Source organism: Sitophilus oryzae, unplaced genomic scaffold, assembly GCF_002938485.1.
Source record: "Sitophilus oryzae breed Bouriz unplaced genomic scaffold, Soryzae_2.0 scaffold_2014_pilon_pilon, whole genome shotgun sequence".
Lineage (NCBI taxonomy): Eukaryota > Metazoa > Arthropoda > Insecta > Coleoptera > Curculionidae > Sitophilus > Sitophilus oryzae.
In genome coordinates, this window is record NW_022146741.1 from 411,460 (window position 1) to 433,200 (window position 21,741).

The window sequence follows — 21,741 nt, forward strand, 5'->3', positions numbered from 1 at the left end:
ATTTGACTAAAAAGATAAATTTGGAAAATTTTTATTTTTTTTAAATTAATCATAAAATTTTCTTCGTAAAAATGATGATTGATGATGGTTTGGCACAAAAACATTTCAAATTTATGATTTCCGTCTATTAACTATTTAGTCAACATGTTTAATTTATGTCAATGATGACAGGTATTGATAATTTTGATTTCAAATATCTCGAGAACTATTACTCGTAGCGATTTTTACCAAGAGATCTTTTTTACGTTAAAAACATCGTAAATGTATATTTTTTTACTTAGTAGTTTTATACAGGTACAGACGAAAAGTTATTACTCTTCAAACCAGTTAAAAATATGTAGGTGGCGCCCTCTACAAATAGGAGTCATATTGACATCAAAATATAATATCAAAATTGAATTTCTCATATCAAAAAACTCCAAGATACCAAATTTCATCCAAATATTGATGTTACTTCAGAAATTATTTCGAAAAAATCGAAATAAAAATGAAACTTCTACACCCTGTATCTCCGAAACTAAGCATTTTAGGTTTGGTTATTAAACTAACTTTAGCATTTTAGGTTACATACATTTATAAGAACTTTTTTACTTATTTTTATCTGCAGAATATGCTGCTGAAGTTTCCGGAATACAGTTCGGACCACCCTGTATATTAGTTTCAAATTCTATTCGATTTTTTATCTTTGTAATGTTATGATTTTGTCCTCCGGACAAAATTCCGGAAATAATAATAATCAAACTCCTTACAATATTGTAAAAATTGTAACGTCAAATAAACCACTCTGTCATAAGATTTTTCATAATAAATACATACCTAATTAAAATTTTAAATTACATTTTATTAACGCAATGCATCTGTAAATAATCTGCATTTAATATATTGCTATATCTATTAGAAATCCCAACCACCTATAATATTAACAAAGTAACTATTTTCTTAGAAAATATAAAAGCAAATGATAGATTTTTATTTAATTTGAAATAGTTAGAAATATTTTTATAAACTAGTATTAATCTCAATAGACAAGTTAAATGTATTATTAAAAAACATCTAGTACTCGTATACTGTCTTTTGTAAATAAGTTGTTTGATCAGTTGTATATTTCAATAAAACATTAGTAGTATAGTGTGCCAATAAAATTAAAATACCTACAGAATATCCAAAAAATGTTGAGCTATCATGTGTGGATTGTGCAAGTTTTTTTCTTGATTTTTTTAATGTACGTTTTATTACATATACGTATAAGAAGTAAACTTAATGCGTTTGGATACTACAGAAGATTCCTAAACTATCGTGAGTATTAATTAAACTCTGTTTCTAATTAAAGTACACTCAGATGCAAAAAAACGCAACGGAATTTTTTTTCGTCAAGCTTAAAGTGTTATATTTTTTACTTTTAGCCCATTTTTCATGAATTTTGTAGCAAATTGTATATATAAATCTATCAACTTTAATTCAAAAAGTCAGTTTTTTATAAACTTTAGTGTTTGGCTTATTATACAGGGTTAATTGAAGGGTTGTCTTTTACTCTAACTTTCAAACACGCTGTGTAATAATTTCGTGAGCAAATTTTCAAAAAGCATTATTTTTCGGTCAGAAACATGTCTCTTTTTTGACTCATGTAAACACATGCCTTGATTAATTTTTAAGAGCGAAATTGACTTGCCACCAACAATTTGCAATTTTTTCAACTATCATTACTTTATGATGTTATTTTTCATTATCAAGAAGTGGCTTTGGTGACTATATATTGTCGTAATGCCATATCGACAGTGATAGGAAATAGTTAAAATTTAAAAAACGTTAAAAAGTATCGAAACAGGCTTGGTTTTAATAAATAATAGTAACCCTAACAGAACTAAAGATATTAAAAAAATACCTGTAATAACCAATAACTGTAATAACTAAGTGTCCAAAAAAAAACAAAAAACTTGTAAAAAATAGTCTCAACCTTTGTATTGCCTCCCTCGGCTGCTATACTGTCTGTAATGAGGCTGCTGATAAGTATATTGTGTTATGTTTTCCCATTCTTATTCATGGACCAAGCGAATATTCATAATTTCAGCCATCTTCAACAAGATCAATGACTTTTGCACAATATTTGACACTAAGAACCATAATATTCAATTGTACACAACAATAATCACCAAAGCCACTGTTATCATCGTCATTGTGAAGAATAACATCGAAAAGTATCAATAATTGAAAACATTTCAAAATGTTTGTGGCAAGTTTACTTAAAAAAAATAGTTGTCGGAGTAATAAAAAAATATTTATACTAAAATGGATGTAGGGGTGGGGGTACCCAAGCAGCATTTGGACATCGGGACAACGTTGTGTCACGCGATCAAACGTCGGGTCGTAACGTCGGCACAACCTCGTGCCAACCCTAGTCTGCACTAGTTTGGAGAATAATTTTTGGGTCGAAACGACGTTGGATACCGACGTTGGCTAGCAGCTTAATTTAGTACAAACTGCAACGTTGTTTAAAATCCTAATTCACAGAAATATAAAACTATAATAATATGGCGTCTAAGTCGCGTTTTGTCCTAAATTGGGATAATTATAGTAAGAATATTATTTTTATGATTTAGCTAGAGACATATGCCAGATGGCAGTAAAGAAAAACAAAACAAAAGTATTTAAGTCTGGAGGATGTTTGAGGATCATAATTATTGAAACACTTTAACCGACTCTGTAACTCGTTACCCAAGGCAAAAAAGTTAAACGCAAACAACTTTATTGATAAATGTATTGTTTCTAGTTTGAAAAATACTAAGATTAAAGAAGTTTTAAAAAATTTCTTGAATTTTCGTTTAATAAAATGGGAATAATTTATTCGCAGTCGAAAAAATTGTTTCCGCGAAAAAATTGTTTAGGGTCACATATTTCAAGTTAATGTATTCAAAAAGCAGGAATTGCTACTTTAGGAACGAAACATTTTCTTATTCAACAACATAGCGGCTTTCACTTTGTTGTTTTGGAGATTAAGATGGAGTAGTTCGAGTAGTCTCATACTGGACTAATAAAGTCGCAGTTCAGCCTTAACAGGTAGTATACTAGTCGCAAGATTGCCTAATTTAGTCATCCTAGAGTCTAGCTTGTGCCGCCCTCTATATTCTAAATAAACGAGAAAGTGGATAAAGTATCGGTAATATGTCGATATATATTTAAATTTAGTTTTATATGTACCTTTCTTATGTCCCATTTTAATTAAGTTTTTTTTTATAAAAACAAAAACAGCACTGAACTGTCTGACTGAACAGAACAAAGAAAGTAGCGAAAAGGTAGTGGCTCTACGTCCTACCAACGTAAGAATAAGGAAATCTAAACAACCTTGAAATTAGTAAAACAGACGACGTTTGCATAACGTTGGAATAGGTCCTGAAAGTGACGTCGGAAAATTCTTTATTGCCCAACATTGTAACTACGTTGTCCGAATCACCTAAAGATCACTTAAGCAAAAAAGGTTACAAGAAAATAACGTTTATTCGACGTCGCAGAAGCTTTTACTTTGTTGTAGTACTAGTTCAACGTCGGCACAACGTTACAACAACGTTTACATTTATTTTAATACCCAAGGTACGGAGCTAACTATTTTTTGTAACTAATCCAACGTTGTGTTTAGTAACCATGTGGTTGCAAGTCGTGAAAATGCTACTTGGGTATTTTTCACCCTGTCGTCAACGTTAAAGCATTTAGCACAACATAGGCACCTCAAATCAGCAACAATTATCAACAATGAATTTATTTTGACTCCAAAAATACGCAGTACTTTTATGTCCACGGAATATTGGGACACCATGTATATGAAGCTATGGTGCGTGTACACAAAAATATATTAATTAGTTTAATTTGATATAAATTTTTGAAACCAAAGAAATAAGATAAAAATTAAAATATAATGCAGTGAAATATGATGCATTTTCTAAAATATGTAGTCTATTTTTATTAATCATGTTTATAAATTTCATCAGCTACTTGTTTGGTGCTTTCCAATATCAAGGTAATTTCGCCAACAAACTAACCATAAAAACTTGTAAACAATAATGAAAATCATTCAATACTATTCCGCCTTATATTGTCATACTTTACCTAAAATTAATAGAAGTATCACTGACGTACGTATGTGAGATATGTTTTAGTTTTCTATTTTAGAAGCGACGTTGTATGACTTGATTTTTTCTATGTTTAATGAAAGTTGTTAATGTTCAACCAATAAAAGGAATTAACATTATTATAACATACGATGGATTTTGTGTGGACGGTGTATTTGTTGTTTGTGTTGTTTTTGGCTTACGTTTTCCTACAATGGCGAATGAAAACAAGAAATCATCTTATTGGTTATTGCAGGATATCTCAGACCTTTTGTGAGTACTCATAAATCCATAATAATAATATAGAATAGTATCAATATTTCGAAAGCTACACAGGGTGAGTCAACGATAAAGCTGATATTTTATATCAGGCGTCTAAATTCAAAACCCGAGAAGTCACACATTTTTGAAAATTGTGTTTTATACGACATTTTACTCGTTATCAAAAGAACTATCAAACTGCATAATATTTTCTTGCAAAGATCGACATTATTCATAAGATATTTAGTATTGAAAATCCGGTTTAAATGCAAAAAGCGACAAGGCTTATCAGGACAATCAGGATTTAAATTCAAACACATGTACATGGTTAGCCAATAGGAATGAGTTAATCAAGTCAAATGTCAATGTGACTAGACTAACTGGCGAAAAAGTTTTGTTCTGCTGAAAATTTAGATTCTGATGTTTAGTCTTGGTTATAAGATTGGTGTATTATTATTCTTTGAATACTTTTGTTTTTTTTTTTCATTAAAATTTCAATAAAACCACACAATCTATTTTATTTTGAATAGATACAATCAACAACGTATTTAGTCGATGTCCAAATTAAAATCCCATTTTACAAGAACACTTCCGCTTTTGGCAAGGAATTTTCAAGAAATAATGCACCAGATAAATTAAATCTAGAATTAAACGATATTTTAAATAATTTTTGGTGTATTCGGTGGACCTTAAAGTTAGGTATTAAGTCTATATATAGCTCTAGCAATCAAAATTCACTTACAGCCTGTTTTGATTGCTTTCATTTCCCTATTTTTATTTTGGTTTTCTCTGTTTGATTAATGCGCATCCGATTGCTTTGAATAGTTTGTTTTTAAAATTGAATGTTTTACCCCCCCCCCCATCATTTTTTTACAATCATCAAATATTAATAACGGCTCAATAAGTCAAAAAATGAAAATGCAAAGATATTAGGATATGTTATCATTACGGCGGTATTGGATGTTTAAAATACAGTAAGCCGCCATTGAACGGGTTTTATCTGCCAGGTTAGGTGCATACGGCCGTCAACGATAAATTAATTCAATCTTCTACCGGCATTTCTTATTCTTCTTCTTACTGTGCCTTGTCAGGTCCCCTGAACCCTGAGGTTCGCAATCAAGATGGCGAGCTGACCCCTGTTTTCAGGGATTCTCTTACCACTCTAAACAATTGTTCGGCACTATGTATGCCTGTCCATTCCCGGATGTGCCCCAACCAGGAAATTTGTTTTCCTCCTACGCCCCTGCGGCCCTCTATTTTACTCTTTATTATAAGTTCTAGGATACGGTAACGATTTCCTCTAAGAACATGGTCGAAGCATGATAGCCTGTATAAGACTGCTTCATTCTTTTGCATAGCCACCCATGGTATTCCTAGCATTCGTCTATGCCACCACCTTTCAAATGTTTCTAGACGGTTGATTGTGGCAGCTTTGAATATCCAGATTTCAGCTCCATATAAGAGCACATACTAGGTGTAACATTTAATCATTCTTTGTCTCAACTTTAAGTTCAGATTATTGTTACAAAGCAGATTCAATCCTGATACATCTAATTTCTCTATCCGGGCCAAATTGCTCAGTGATGTAGCATCCGAGGTATTTAAAATTGGATACTCTTTCGATGTTTTGTCCATTTATCTGTAGTGACGCGTTGACTTATGGCTGACGGCTGAAGACCGTGAGTTTTGTCTTAGAAACAATTATATTCAGTTTCATTGTCTGTCCCATTGCATTAACAGAATATGAGATTTTGGAAACCTAGATCATCCTAACAAAATAGCCGTATCGTCAGCATAGCGAATGGTATAATCAGTTCACCGTTGATTTTGATCCCGAATTATTTTTATATAAAGCCTCTTTAATTATAAAGGCCTATTATAAAGCCTCTTACCGGCATTTACAGATATAGAAATATCATGTCACATAATGGCCGGGATAGTGTATATGTTACGGTTAAAGTCCGATGTCCGGTTAATGTCGACATTAACAGAGGTTAATGTTTGGTTTGGTTTGTTTTTGGTTGTCTTGTTGTGTGTTATTCTCTAGGGTTATTCTCGAGATTAACCGAGTAATGTCGACATTACCCGGACATCGGACCTTAACCGTAACATATACACTAACATTACCACCGGCCCGCGGCGCTGCGGTTTTTTAGCCAGTGTTTATATTTTTATTAAATTATAACAAAACACAAGTAATTTTAATAAATATTGACCAAACAAACCATTTATTCGTTACATTTCGGATTTTTTTCAGTGTAGCATTCAAGCAAGCCATCAGGATCGTCACAAGGCAACATCAATTTTATTGATCCGAATTAATTTTAACTTTTTATCTTACAGGCTATTTTTTACATCCAACACAGCTATGCGGCGCCTTATCTAATTTTAACTCACGTGTTGTTTTCGAAAAAGTTAACTTGTCACTCGACAAGGATCCGGCAAGTCGAGGTATATTCACTGCGCGCAATATCGTTGATCGTAAAAATATTATTTGATCATGAATCTCAACCCGTGGTGGCGTCAACGAATTACATTTCGTTGTGTACTTACCTCATTTACCTTAATTAACACTAGATTTGTTTACATACGTGGCTCGGTGAACTTTTTGGCCGATTTTTTGAGTTGAGTCGGAAGTTTTCGCGTCCCGGCCGGCGGACATGTTGTTGTTTTGGCTGTTCGTGACTTTGGTTGTGTTTTTCGCGTATGTGTATATACAGTGGAGGATAAAAAATAATGAGAGAAAGTATGAGGAATATGAATGTATTTCGACAGTTATTATTGTGGGTGCGTTACAGATTTTGTGTTCTAATAAATTGCACTGCTATACCAAAAAAATATCTTAACAAACAGTTTTTTTATTTGCCACAATCCGACATTATTTTTACCCATATAGCATTTTTGTTGAATTGCATTGAATGTTACATTGTTTCACTAAAATTGTTATTTTTTATACTGCAAGTACGTATCTCATTTTAGTAAAACTAGTATTAAATTATTCCTTTCACGATTGTTATTAGAAATTATTTTACTGTTTTTTCAGAACTAGGTTTAATTTTTTTATTATTTTACTGTTTTTTCAGAACTAGGTTTAATTTTTTTATTGTAACCAAATTGAATTTAATATATTTTTACTACTCATACATTAAACATTGTTTATAAAACTAAATTGTCGGAAATGTTTAACCTTATGGACATACTTTATGAGCTATCAGCAATCAATTTGGTCACTACCAACCCTGAAAATATTTATACTTATTTAAGGCTCACCCTGTATAGAGGGTTCACAAGCAAATCAGCATAACTGAATTGCATTGAGATTAAACTAAAAAAAATTTAAAAGTGTTACAAATTTGGTTTATACGGGGTGTCCCAATATTCCGTGGACATAGAATTATTACGTATTTTTTGAATCAGAGTAAGTTCACACAATTTATCTCTAAACAAAAGTGCTTCGTTTGTCCGTTAGAGAGCATCAAATTTAAAAAAAATAAACACATTTTTTAAGATATAATAAGAACCGTTATTCCGATTTAAATGAGATTTTTTGGGCTGCCGATTTTTTTTCGTAAAATAGCCCTTCTAATATTTGCTATATTTTTTGTCTTGTAAAAAACGCCACTACGCATACTTTTAGAGGAAAAAATCTTTTTCCGAAGCTGACTTCTAAAAAATAATTTCTTTTTTCCATTTTCCATTTAACAATTAACTTATTTTGTTTCAAGAAATACGTAATTGTTCTATTCCAGGGAATATTAGAACTCCCTGTATATTTTGTAAGTCTACTTTCGAAAAAAATTCTCAATCAATCGTAGAATGTAAAAATAAAATAATTAATATACAGGTTCCATTTAAAAAAATACAACTATAATTTTTTTTATTTATTTCGGACACTTGTATCTTGTAAACATATTTGTAAATTGTAGCTCTAATAGTCCTTCAACGAACCCAAAATTTACATTTGTAAAAATTTAATCGTTTATCTACAATATTTTGTTTATAACTGATATCAAAAAACTAAGAGGCAAATTGAATTTTCTAGTCTTCTTAATTAATTATTTATTTAAATCGAAGCTGGCAGAGGAAAACAATATTCCTCAAAATATTATTTTTATTTTTTACGCCTATTTTTAAACATGATCAGTAGCCTCGTTTATAAAATGTTATATGTTTTGTGTACCTATATTCTACGAATAATTAAAAATAATAATAACATGAGTTGTAATAATGATTTTAATTTAACTAATTTGCTTAATCTTATTTACTTTTTATGCATTTGTTTTTAACGTTTGTGAAAAACAAGGGGATTTAATAATTATGTTTAGAGAAAAATAGGACCATAATTTTGTTTGTTTTTCCAATAATTTGCATATTATATTATGATCCCCGTTTTATTGTCTAATAATGTGTATATATATATATATTCACCAAAATTGCACTTAATTAGGCACATTTTGTTTTTGTATTTTCAACATACTATGGGGCTATAATAAATAATTTTGTGTATATTTTATACTGATGGCGCAATGGAAAACGAAAAAAATAATAACAAATTAAAATAAATATTTTTAGCTTTGACAATATCTGTTAGTATACCTATCTGAAGTTAAGAATAAAAAAATGAATTATTCAAAACATCTATGTTTATAGATGCAATGTATTTTCCAGAAATAAATTCACTAGAATTATTTTACATGATTGATCAGTTTAGGAAAACCCTATATAAATAAAATTCTTAATAGGTATATCTATAAATAGCCAATCAGCACTTGTAATTAGTATATCTGTAATCTGTAACCTAATCCTATAATTCGAGAGCTAAATATTTTTATATTTAAAAATATACCAGGTGGGTCTCAAAACTGGCTCACCCCTATAACTTTTTTATATTTTCAGATAAAAAAAAACGAGATATGGTATGTTCGTATGTGACATAAATTAGGATTGACTGACGTATTCAATTGCTTTTTGTCGTTTCCTGTTTCACCAGAAATGAATACATCTTTTGATTTTTAAATGGCACCCTCGGTATATTTTTACCTTATTCGATAGAAAATGACACTTCATCATCTAATGTTTCTCGTGCCGTGTCCTGGCCGGTTAAAAAATACCCAAATAGATCTTTTAATCATAACTCAATTTTTTCAGAAGGAACAAGGGTGGATCATTAGCATATTTGAAAAGAGATTTTTTTTGCGAATAATTTGATACCACACACTTGGTATTTCGAGTCAAATTGTCGTTTTGAACCGCATGTTACAATTTCAGATAAACCATATGCAAAAGTGTCAAAACTTGACATATGAAAAAAAAAACAATTAAATACGTCAATCAATTTACGTCATTATACTAGCATACCAAATTTCGTTTTTATCTGAAAAAATAAAAAAAAATGATAGGGGTGAGCCACTTTTGAGACGCACCCGGTATAGAAAAAAATATAAATATATAAATTATAAATTTGTTAACTACAAACACGAAATTTTTTGAAGAAATCGTTTACATGAGTTTCTTAGTTAAGTGATTAAATATAATTTTATTTATTGTAAATAAATGTTAGTCAAATTAACCATAATTCGCCAATTTTCGTTTTTTTTTTCAGTGTACCTATAATTTTTAATATTACAGTGCAACAACCATGCACGTGATGTTAAGTTAAGGTTACACGACTATCTCAGACTCATTTCACTTTTACTCCTTTCGATGTCGCCGACACAGTCTAGAAATCATCTACAGACGATGACGTCAGTATCGCAAAGAAATAATGATTAAATAACTTGAGCTAGTTACGCTACAACCGTGTTTTGTGGTTAGTAGTGTTTTTCTAAAAGAATTTTCTTTGTTACAGCTCAACAGCAGGAACAAAATGTTTACAGCATCAGCGGCCGAGTTCAAGGGCAAGAGCAGCAACAGCGGTTTCCTGAAGCGTTTGTCTCGGTTGAACACATCAGCATCATGAACGAAATGAACAAACCTCCGAAATACGATGACGGTAAGAAAAAAAATTCTAGCTTTTACTTAATGTGTTATTTTAACATTAAATAAAAGGGGTAAAACGGCTTACAGACCAGCATATAGGAGTGAATCGGTATGGCAATCTAGTAAGTCAGAGACTTACTAGATTGACTTACTACATTAGACCACTTAATCTGACGCTAGATTCCATACCCTTGGGAAAATACTTGCCTTCTGTCTTTATTCAGTACATCTTATTTCTCTAAGCGTATTGACCGTACTCTTCGTCCACACGAAAATCGGGACCCAAGACCAGAAATGCCAGCCCTAGTATATGGTCGTCACAGATATGCGTTGACATGCGTAAACATAACGTTTTACCTTACGTTTTGCCTGTCAGTTAGAATGTAGAATGAATGTGAGAGGGAATTAATCACTGCAACCTTACAGATCTATTGTGTCCCCCTTTCTTCACTTATAGTAGTTCTCCATCTCCGATATCAGTCGTACCAAAGTTTAATGCACGAATGATTGTCGTCTTGGCGCACTCAATGATAAGGTGTTCTGGTGTTTCTCAATTCTTCTCACAGAATCTGCATTCGCCGTTTTTTCTTAGCTTCAATCTAGCGAGGTGTTAATTATTATTATGGAGACAGTGTCTTGGTGACCTTAATCACGGAAAATCTTTGATTTTTTTCGGTCGTAAATCCTGAGAAACTTCTTTGAGTGTCTTAGACCGTTGCAGGAATCTTATTTCAGGTTATTAGGAGTCTTCCAAATTGTTGGGTTCGGCTTTTAGTTGGTTTTCACTTGGAATGCAGAACGGTTCTGGCCCAGTTAGTGAAATGTTCGCTCCTTTTCTAGCTAGATGATTTACTTTCTCATCGTCTTCTATCCCTTGGTGAACTGGTACCCAGAATAGGGGGACTTGGTTTTGTTTGCTGCTTGACTATCAGTTAAGATGACTATTTCTTGTTTCCAATAGTTCCTATCTAAGATAAGTTATACGCATCTTTCGATAGTGCAGATTTTTGACTATAGGATGCTAGGGTAGGTGCCCATTGGTTCGGAGTATTTAGTTCTCGACCCAAACACTCCGATCCTTGTTCCTGCATTTTTTTTGGAAGAATCAGTATGCAAAGTTTGGTTAGGTTAGGTCTTTTAACTCCTAAGCAAACGTTTCCCTCTCCCAGTTCTTTTTATTGCTGAATACTACATTAAGGTGTTTCTCAAAATTACATTCTTGATATGTCGTCCACAGGGAGTGAATTTCCTTTTTGAGGGTGCTCCAAGCTCCTGAGCTGACAATTCTCCCAACACTGATTCCATCAGTAACTATTCTAGAATAAGAGTTATCTCTCTATAATTCCTGACTATTTATTAAGATTATTCAAGTTGTATTAACAAAGTTATGAACAAAAATAGTCTAGCGACATTAGCAGTCAAAATCGATTTTTTAAGTAAAAAATATCTCCAAATATCACTCCGAAAGTTCTATAAGATGTATGAATTAAATTCGTTCAAAATATTGACATTTCACGATTTCATTAACGCCCGACTCCATAGATAGACAATAAACATCGCCTACGTGACAATAATAATGTTAAACATAGTTGTGAGATTAGATTCCTGAATTACATCGCACAAATACTCTAAGATGTGCTAATTGATTCGCTAAAAATATTACCAATTAAAAATTTCAGTAACGCCCGACTTCATAGATAAGCAAAAAATGTCGCATACGTAGCATAATGTTATTAACATGTTAACATGTAATGTTAAACATGATAACATGATAAAAAATATTACCAATTAAAAATTTCGTTAACTTCCAACTCCATAGATACACAAAAAACATTGTCTATATTCAGACATCTAATCAGACTATATTTAAACATTATTTTAGACACGTACCTACAGACGAGTTTTTTGTCTATCTATGATTTCGGACGTTAATGAAATTTTTATAATATTCAATATTAATTAATATCAATTCTAAGGATCAATTAGCACATTCTATAGAATTTTTCGGATTCTATTCATTACTGTTGTTCAACGCTATATTTTTCCAACAAAAACAGGAATACTAAATAAGGCCGGCATTTTAAACAAAAGACGGACATTTTCAAAGAGCCTATCTATTTTCAGTCGCTTTTCAAAGAGCCTAATAAAAAGAACCCGATCTAGAACCTTCAGTGAAGCCCTTTGTTCCGCGTAGGAGATATAGGACCATATACCGGGTGCGTCTCAAAAGTGGCTCACCCCTATAATTTTGTTTATTTTTTTCAGATTAAAAAACATGAGATTTGGTATGTTAGTATATGACATAAATTAGGAATGATTGACGTATTCAATTGTTTTTGGTCACTTCCTGTTTCACCGGAAATGACGACAACATTTCAATCCAGTGTGTCTGTCTTTCAATAGTAGGAGATATTAGCCGATTGGGCTCCTCCACATGCGCAGTTCGCTTGACCTTGACATATGTGGCTTTCAAACCTCCTTGAGTGATTCCAGAAAGAACCTTGTTGTGAGACCTTAAACGACCTTTAAGGTTGACTTTCAGATGTATTTGAAATGCGTTTGTGTACCCTTCACAAGTGGAATGAGGATGGCTCATTGGCATATTTGGAAAAATCATTTTTTTACGAATAATTTGGTACCCCACACTTGGCATTTTGAGTCAAATTGTCGTTATGAACCGCATGTTGTAATTTTAAATAAACCATATTCGAAAACGTTAAAAGTTGACATATGATATGTCATTCTATTCAGAGTGTCATTTTTTATCGAATAAAGTAACAAAATACCGAGGTGCCATTTAAAAATCAAAAGTTGTAGTCATTTCCGGTGAAACAGGAAGTGATCGAAAACAATTGAATACGTCAAACGTCAATCAATTCTAATTTATGTCATATACTAACAAACTAAATTGCGATTTTTTATCTGAAAAAATATAAAAGTTATAGGGGGTGAGCCACTTTTAAGAGCCACCTTAAAACCACCGGGTACCACAATGATTATATTTTCTATTTTCTGAGGCAACGGCCCAGCTACGTCGAAACAGCGGTTCCCATTAGAACACCGAAGTTAAGCGATGTACGACGATACTAGTGGATGGACGGGTGATCGGTTCGAAACTCTGTATCGCGCTGTTGTCCAAGACAAAAGTGTAAAATCTATTGACGCACACTGCTCATTAGCTCATTCACGCCATTCGAGGCCGGATGGGATCGGATATCTCGTGAATAAGAGTCGATTTAGACACTTGCCAAGTTGGTAGGCCATTGACCATGATATGGCCGAGGACCGCGGTTCGGATTCCGCGTAAACAAAGTAGGCCCCGTCCAGATTAGCCCTGGCAGCAAAAAGGAGACGTTAACTGAAATCTTTACTTCACTTTACTTTTTCTATTTTCTGTATATTTCTGCAAAAAGACTACCTGTTTCAGTCATTTTACAAAATGCCAAATCGTTGCCAGGCAGATTAAAAAATGATCAAAGTTTAGTCAGCAAAAGTGTAAATACGTAAAGCATATTAAATAATTTGCATTTTAATATAAATACCACATATTTTATTACGGAAAACAATACTTTATGCTAAAAAAATTTATTTTGTTTGGACTAAAACAAATTGAACCGTTTTTCATAAATTATAATTATAAGTTTATACAAAATATATCTCTATATATCTACGAATATATAATAATCTAGGTACCTATATTAACACAAATGTTACTGCCATGATATCTTGAGTTGCACATTAATCCACTTTTCTTGGAATAGCAGCAATTTGTATTAAATTGGTTTTTTTTCGCAGACTTAACAAGAACATTCATGGAACCCTTGTCCGCAAATGTTTACTACAGTTTTTCTAACGACTCTCTCGTTAACAAAATTATTACCTTTTTAGGATATTTTATATTAATTTTGAGAGATATTTGCTGAAGAAATTTTCCTTGGATAAATACAGATTGGTTATACTAATCCCGCCTAAAATGTTTTGTGCAATCTGTCTAGTCTTCATTAGGCATCTTGAAGTATATACTGAAATCAGACAGATAGGTTCTTTGTAAAATATCCTTTTTTATTTAATAATATGCCTAGTCTTTTTGCAAAATGACGAATTGTCCGATCTATACGCCTGCAACATATACGGAGTAGTATATTATCAAATTTTAAAATGTTAATATTATTAATGAATTAATTGATACATTGTCAATACAACAGAACTATCTTAATCAATATTCAGAAACTATAGTAGCTTTTTTTAAATAATTAAATTAGGAATAAATATAAAAATACTATTGGAACCAACTAAGTAAAATTAATAAAATTGAAAACCATATACTTAATTCCAGCATCATCATGATTTCCAGCTTAAGGTTTTCACATTGTCTCTCACTATACATTCCGTTTTCGTTTCATATCCGTTTCGGTATACCTTCCATATAATTTGTGACTGTATTCACATTATTAAACGTAACCATGGAAACGGTACGCAAATGGAACGGATAGTGTGCATTGTTCTATTCGTTTACAATGATATAATATTTTACGTAAACGGAAAGGAATGTAGCTGATACGGAAGATATAGTGGGAATCAACCTTTATTCGTCCATTTTCAGTTATGCATTTCTTACCATATTTAGATATATTAAGTCTCCCTTACATATTGTAGGCTATAGTTGAGTCTGTGGGAGTCCCGTTAAGTTATCCCTGCTAATTTCTTAATATAATGATCTCATCTTAAGATTGATCTTTTTTTAAGTCTCTTAATTCCCCGTGGGTATCATGTTTCCTTCTTTAGATAAAGTGGTATTCTACAATTGAATATGATGTCTTTATTTTTTTTTTGTTTTATTTACGACCATATATATTATGTTGACATTACTGACTTTATAATGTTGTAAGTGTTACATTATTTGGTTTTAGTTCATTTTTCCATTTTTTACACATTTTCTTCACTTTCTTCCCTTATTTTTCTTCTCTGCTCATTTATTTTATTTCTGCTCTTTCTGAAGCTTTCTTAAGGTGGTGTTTTGGTTTACTTTCCGACGATATTTTTCTACAACCAATCTAAACCCACACTTATTGTCGAGACATTAACAAAAATTTCGAGACAGTAATGCAACTGGTCAAGTGTCCGTCACTCAACTACTTGGCGTGTAATATACTGTTACGTTACTTTCTTAATTTAAATATCTACTAAATAGAGCCTTATTTTCTAGCTGTAATCTGGTTCTAACATTTCTTCTTTCTTTCAGCTCCTCCATCATATGAAGAAGCCATCAAAATCGCAATGGCCCAAAACAATTCGATGGAAACTCTGCGAGCAGAACAGGCAGGCGTGCACCAAGCAAGTAGCAGTTCCTCTGTGACTGTTGTACAGCCTGCTGTACCAAATCGAACGACTGAATAGTATTAAGTTTAAAAATTATGTTTTAAAATTCGATATTAAAAAAATAAGAACTTAGAGTTCTTGTTCTAGAGACAATAAAGAAATTGTCGTCAAGCAAAACTAAAGGTTGTCAAAATTACTTTATAGTATTATTATATATTTTCAGTTACTATCAGAATGTTCTAACAGTTTTTGTGATATTCATATATACATAATTATGTATAGAAAAATTAATAATATATTTTTTTTACCTCCTGTTTATCTATATTCCAACTGAGATATTAATATAACATATATAACGTAAAAATGTCGAAAGTGAGCGCGTGTGAATGAGGAAGAATGATTAATGTAAAGTTTATTAAAGACTAAGATGCACAAACTCAAGAGGTATGCACGCGAAGAGTAAATGCTACCGTAATGTATTACTGTAACAATTTCCTGTAGGTACTGATATATGTGTACATATATTATATTAAGTGTATTGCTGTCGTACAACTGTTCAAGTGCATTCCTCATGTATTTCTTTGCCGTTTAGTGTATCTTAGCGCTGTTTAAACTGTAATAATTATATTAAAATGTATTTAGTGTACATAATATTTATATAAGCGTATTTTCTACCATTAATTACATATAGTGATTAGTAAAATTTATATTAACTTTATTCGCATTTTGTTGTGATATTCAAAACTATAAAGATCCAGAAAAATCTCAAGAATTTATTTATGCAATAAAGAAAATAAGATATGTATATGACAATTTGTTTTATTTTTTCAAAGTAAGTCAATAATAATAAAAATATAATGCTTAGAATATACCGTATGATCGAAAAAAAATCGGCGTAAAGCTTGGAAAAACGATTCATGACATTCCCCAGATAATTTTACATATAAAATAACAGCGATCCTCATTTCATAGCCATCGCTAACGCCTTTTTTTCGATCATATTGTATAAAAAATGTATAAATCAATGTGCAGGGTAACTTTGTTGATAAAGATTTTAAAATAAATTATTTTTTTAAATTATTTTGTTTTTAAAATTTTAAAATAAATAAAAAAAAAATAAATAAAGGTACTAGTGAACAATTCCTAACACTTAAAATAATATATTGTTAAATAAAATACTTTATTAGTGCTGTAAATTTTAAATTTATCTTATAAGATATTTATTACTTCGATATTATAAATAATTTATAAATATTGACGTTTTAAAACGTGGAATTTTGAAATGTTCTATAAAAGCTTTACCAAAACAAAAATTTTCCAAAGTACCAAAACATAGTGTGTTACTGATTTATTTGTGGTGTTATTTTGTACTATATAAGTCTGGATTAAAAAGCTGTACAGAGCTAGTGAAATATAAAAGCACAATTAATTTTTACATTTTTTTATCTTAAAATACAAATTTGTAGTATTAATAATCTTCATCATTTTGTCAAGAATATATCATATTACACTACTATTATCCATTAATAAAGAACTAGATACCATTGTGATTGCAGCATGCAAAATATAAAAAATATATAAATAGATACCTATAATAGCAGTTATACAGGTTTTGTATAACAAGTAACAGTTATTTATAAACTAATGTATATTTGATTAGTTTAAAAAATTAAAAAATTAAGTATACATAAGCCTCTTGTCTTACGCGGAGGTTACCCATTCCTCGAAAACAACTTGTAAATACGCTGCGGATAAAAAGTATGGCACAATTAATTTATTATTATGCCGCTGGATATTTTTAGTTCGTTATATTATTTTTAAACACTCTGTGAAGCTATTTTGAAGTTTATGCCGTTTATATTTATGAATATAAACTCAAAATTTAAGTTAGGATGCAGTCAATAATCTTTACTTAAATTTTTAGTTTTTTCTTAACTTGCTATTTTTATGAATATATGTAGATAAATATTTGAGAAAACTAATAAAATAGCTTAAATAATAAAATGAAATGTATATTAAAAATTAATTTCAGTTTAACAAAAGCAATTTTATGGTTACAAGATCAAAAAGAAAACAAAATCAATAGTGCGTTTAACCACCTTTAGCTCTAATAACTTTACACATTCTGTTGAGTAGGCATTCAACTAAGTTGCAGATACAATCCTGCTCTGTATATGCGCTGAAGTTATTCTATTCTTCTCTTAAAGCATTGTTCAGTTCTTGAAGATCTCCTGGCACCGTTTTGTGATCACGCCCCAACATTTTCTCTTTAGTCTCCATCTAGTCTCATACATGCTCTAATGAATTTAGGGCGATACTACATGCGTACCACACATGAACTCATCACTGGAATTTCTCAACTAGATTTCGACGTCATCAAGATACTGAGAAACAATCCTAACGAAGTATAGACTTAAATAATGCTCTGCAGTCAATGTTTGTTGATTAATCTTTACAAGATCTGTGCGCCCTGATGTCCATCATATACCACCATAGACCATAATCAACTGCCATTGAAATTTGAGATAAACCTGATATTGCACTGGGCATATAGCGCTCGCCATCAGGTCGGTAAAATGGAATTAGTCGATCAGAGCACTACCATAATTCGTCGGTAAAAAATTAATTTGCTTAATTATTGTCTATTCCCTAATCAGCGTGATCCCTTCTAAAATGGAGTGGCGCAATTTTGGCGCTCTCTAGATATCGGAGGTGAACTTGCACACAGATGCTATACTAGCCCTTATTTCATATTGTTTAAGAGAATTTCTATGTGACTGGATACAAATTCGGGTATTTCTAACCTTCTGCAAGTCTTGCTGCAATTGCCTAGTAATACCGTGTTTTCTTTGCAACGCTTACTGCGTCAAAAAATGGATATGTAGTACATATGGTTAATGTAGTATAAAATGGATAGTACCACAAAACTAAAAAATATATAGCTGAATAATAAATCTTACTAATGTGAACATAGATACCTGTAATATTTATAAAAATATATATGATCAAGATAAAAATTTTAAAAAGACAAAAAATACATAGTACCACAAAACCAAAAAATATATAGCTGAATAATAAATCTTACTAATGTGAACATAGATACCTGTAATATTTATAAAAATAAGAATGAAATTATTGGGCAACCTACAGTAAGATTAGCCACGAAACATGGCTAAAATACGACTACGTTTCGTGGCTAATCTTACTGTAGGTTGCCCAATAATTTCATTCTTCTTTTTTATTATGTTTCCCACGATAACAACTTTTGTTTATTTATAAAAATATATATGCATCAACAAATAAATGCAAACACATACCTAAATAAAATATATAGTGCCAATGCCGCAAAGATCTCTTGTTTGATTTTCACAGGGTGGTTTCAAAAGTTTAATTAAAAAAAACGGTGTGAACGATGGCTATGAAATGAATATCGCTGGCATTTTATATGTAAAATTATATGAAGAATGTAAACAATCGTCATTTCCAAGAAAACTGGATGGCGGTTTTTTTTCATACCATATTACAGTAAGACATTTGTGTAGAGTTTTCAGTGTTAACCCTTGTGGTAACCGGTATCAGCAATACCTCTTCATCTCTTGGTTTCATTATAATGCTCCAATTCTTTTAGTTCTTTTTCAGTATGAACAACAATACGTGATTCAAGTATGTGTTTTACATCTTTCTCATCCAAAACATTAAATTCTCTCAAGGCAAGGACTTTGCTAAATCAACGATTTCGTTAATTTCATATCTGATACACATACACAGCACTTTCACGTGGGACAATTTCTAAGCATATGTAGTCAATATTTATATTGTCATTTCTGGTATGTGGTCATTTCTCGTATATTACTTGACAACTTATTGATTTGTTCTTGTATTGAGTTACATCACTGACAACATAACTTAGTTTTGTGGTTACATGCATATAAACAGTTTCTATTTAATAATGATAAAACCGCGTATAAGTGAACTGCGTAAAATGGGTTACTGATGTCATAAGTGCAAACGCGTATACATACATATATGCGAAACAGCGTATAAAAATGCCGCGTAAAAACGAGGAATTCCTGTATTATTAAGTAAATATAACTTATAAATATTAATATTAATATAACATAATATATGAATATTTAAGGACTTCAGCAAGTGCAAATATGAACTCTATCAAATAGTTTTTTTTTACCTTTCTTTAAACCGCAAACTGAAAGATAATAAATAATATTATAATTACAATAGAATATTAATAAAATTATTAATGTTCCAGTATTTTTTACTTTTCTCTACAACTACTTTTCGGTTTATTAAAATTTAAACCTTCACCATAATAACAAAATAAAAATTCTATATTTAGAATTTTTTAAAATGAATGGTTATTTAATATTTAAAAAAATATATATGAAATAAAGCTTTTACTCATAAGCTATTTTGCTATATTTAATACCGTATGATCGAAAATAAAACGGCGTCAGCGATGGCTATGAAATGAAGATCGCAGTCATTTTAAATGTAAATTTATATGGAAAATGTCATCGATCCTCATTTCCCAGCCAAATGGACACCGTTTTTTTCGATCATAAGGTACTGTAATTAGTTTAAGAATATAAAAATAATATACCTAATAACAGATCTACAGTGTCCGTTATCCAATTGTATTATTATATTTAAAACGCCTTCACCATATCGACAACAAATTGGTAAGCCATCAAATTAATAAAAATAACAGAGTAAAAAACACATTTAATTAAAATATTTATATTATATTTTTTTTAATATGGAAAGTGTTTAAAAAAATTATTATATACCTATTTATTTATATTAATATTATCAATATTATACCTTTATCTTGATGTGTTGTAAACAGAGATCAGAGATGTGACTTATTTCAAATACAAGTATTTGAAATACAGATATTATAAGGTAAAAGTACGTATTTTCTCTTTTCTCTTCGTCTGCTTAATAGAGAAATACCTCCAATGTCCATAGTCTGTGAGTTGACAGTAACTCACATTATATGTGAATATTCTCAATATACGGTAGAAAAAAATAGATTCGCTATACGTGGTGAAATTCGTGAAAATTTAATTGAAGAAGAAAAAATTAAAAATATTTTGAAATTTATGAAAGATATTAATATATACCACCAACTGTGATACTTGCCTGTGATACTCTAATCCAACTGTGATGTGGATGTTGCGTATTTTTCTTGTTGTTTGTTTTATGTTCCTCTATTTTTTGTGTTTAGTTTTTTGATTTTTTTGTCACTCGATTTGAAATGTTTATGTCAATGTAGATTTTTAAATTTTGAATTGTCCTTGTAAGAGTGAACCCCTTGAGGATATTGAGATAGATCCTTGTAATTGCATTAAATTGTTAACAACAAGGAGTTGTATATGGCTAATAATCCTGATGATCGATGCCTAGGGAAAAAAATACAACTCCGTTTCATCAACCAATGAAATACCTTTTAATTACCCATATGAAATACTTTTTAATTATTTATTTAATTTATTAATTATTAATTAAAAATAATTATTAATTATTTTTTTCATCATAAACATATGGCGATTTGTCCATACTAAACTTGCCAGGGGGTTAATCTTTTTTGGTATAATATAACAACAAAAGATTAACACCCTCTCAGCATAGATGTTGAAACCAATGCAATCAAAACTCTTCCGCGTAACTTTGTGGATATAGGTAGGTATATTTAATTATAATCGCTATATATCTAATATTCGTCATCTGCCTCCAACATATATATTTTTTACTATTTTTGTATTTTGTAAATACTTAGTTTGCTAAAGTACTTTTACTAAATATTACCTGTGCATATTTTTTACTTTAATACATTCAATCATAATATAAACCAAATATAATATCCACATTTATTAGGTGTGATGAAATATCTGTAGACGAACAACAAAATCCGTTAAACCTAAAATAGAACAAAATAAACTTTTTAAAAATAACATTTTTATTCTTTTGTATCTAGTATTAATAAATGGAAAGAAAAGTACCCATTTCGTTCTTTCAAATGAAATGTGTGCCGTGTGTGCCAAAGTCAATTAAAGAACATGCC

General features: G+C 30.8%; 1 protein-coding gene across 17 annotated transcripts in view; it reads left to right on the forward strand.

Moving 5' to 3' along the window:
• The window catches only part of LOC115884078, a 97,024-nt gene extending 80,568 nt beyond the window's left edge, over window positions 1-16,456 (forward strand). For 11 of the 17 annotated variants that reach the window (XM_030902555.1, XM_030902546.1, XM_030902545.1 and 8 more), the window contains exons 2-3: window positions 10,210-10,353; window positions 15,583-16,441. In XM_030902555.1, coding sequence (XP_030758415.1) covers window positions 10,210-10,353; window positions 15,583-15,737 — 299 coding nt within the window. In that variant the 3' untranslated portion in view covers window positions 15,738-16,441. Of the gene's footprint in view, window positions 1-4,150; window positions 4,374-6,782; window positions 7,149-10,086; window positions 10,106-10,209; window positions 10,354-15,582 lie in introns of those variants that run through there. The other 6 variants (XM_030902540.1, XM_030902541.1, XM_030902553.1 and 3 more) reach the window with 5 other exon arrangements.
• The last annotated feature ends 5,285 nt before the right edge of the window (window positions 16,457-21,741 follow it).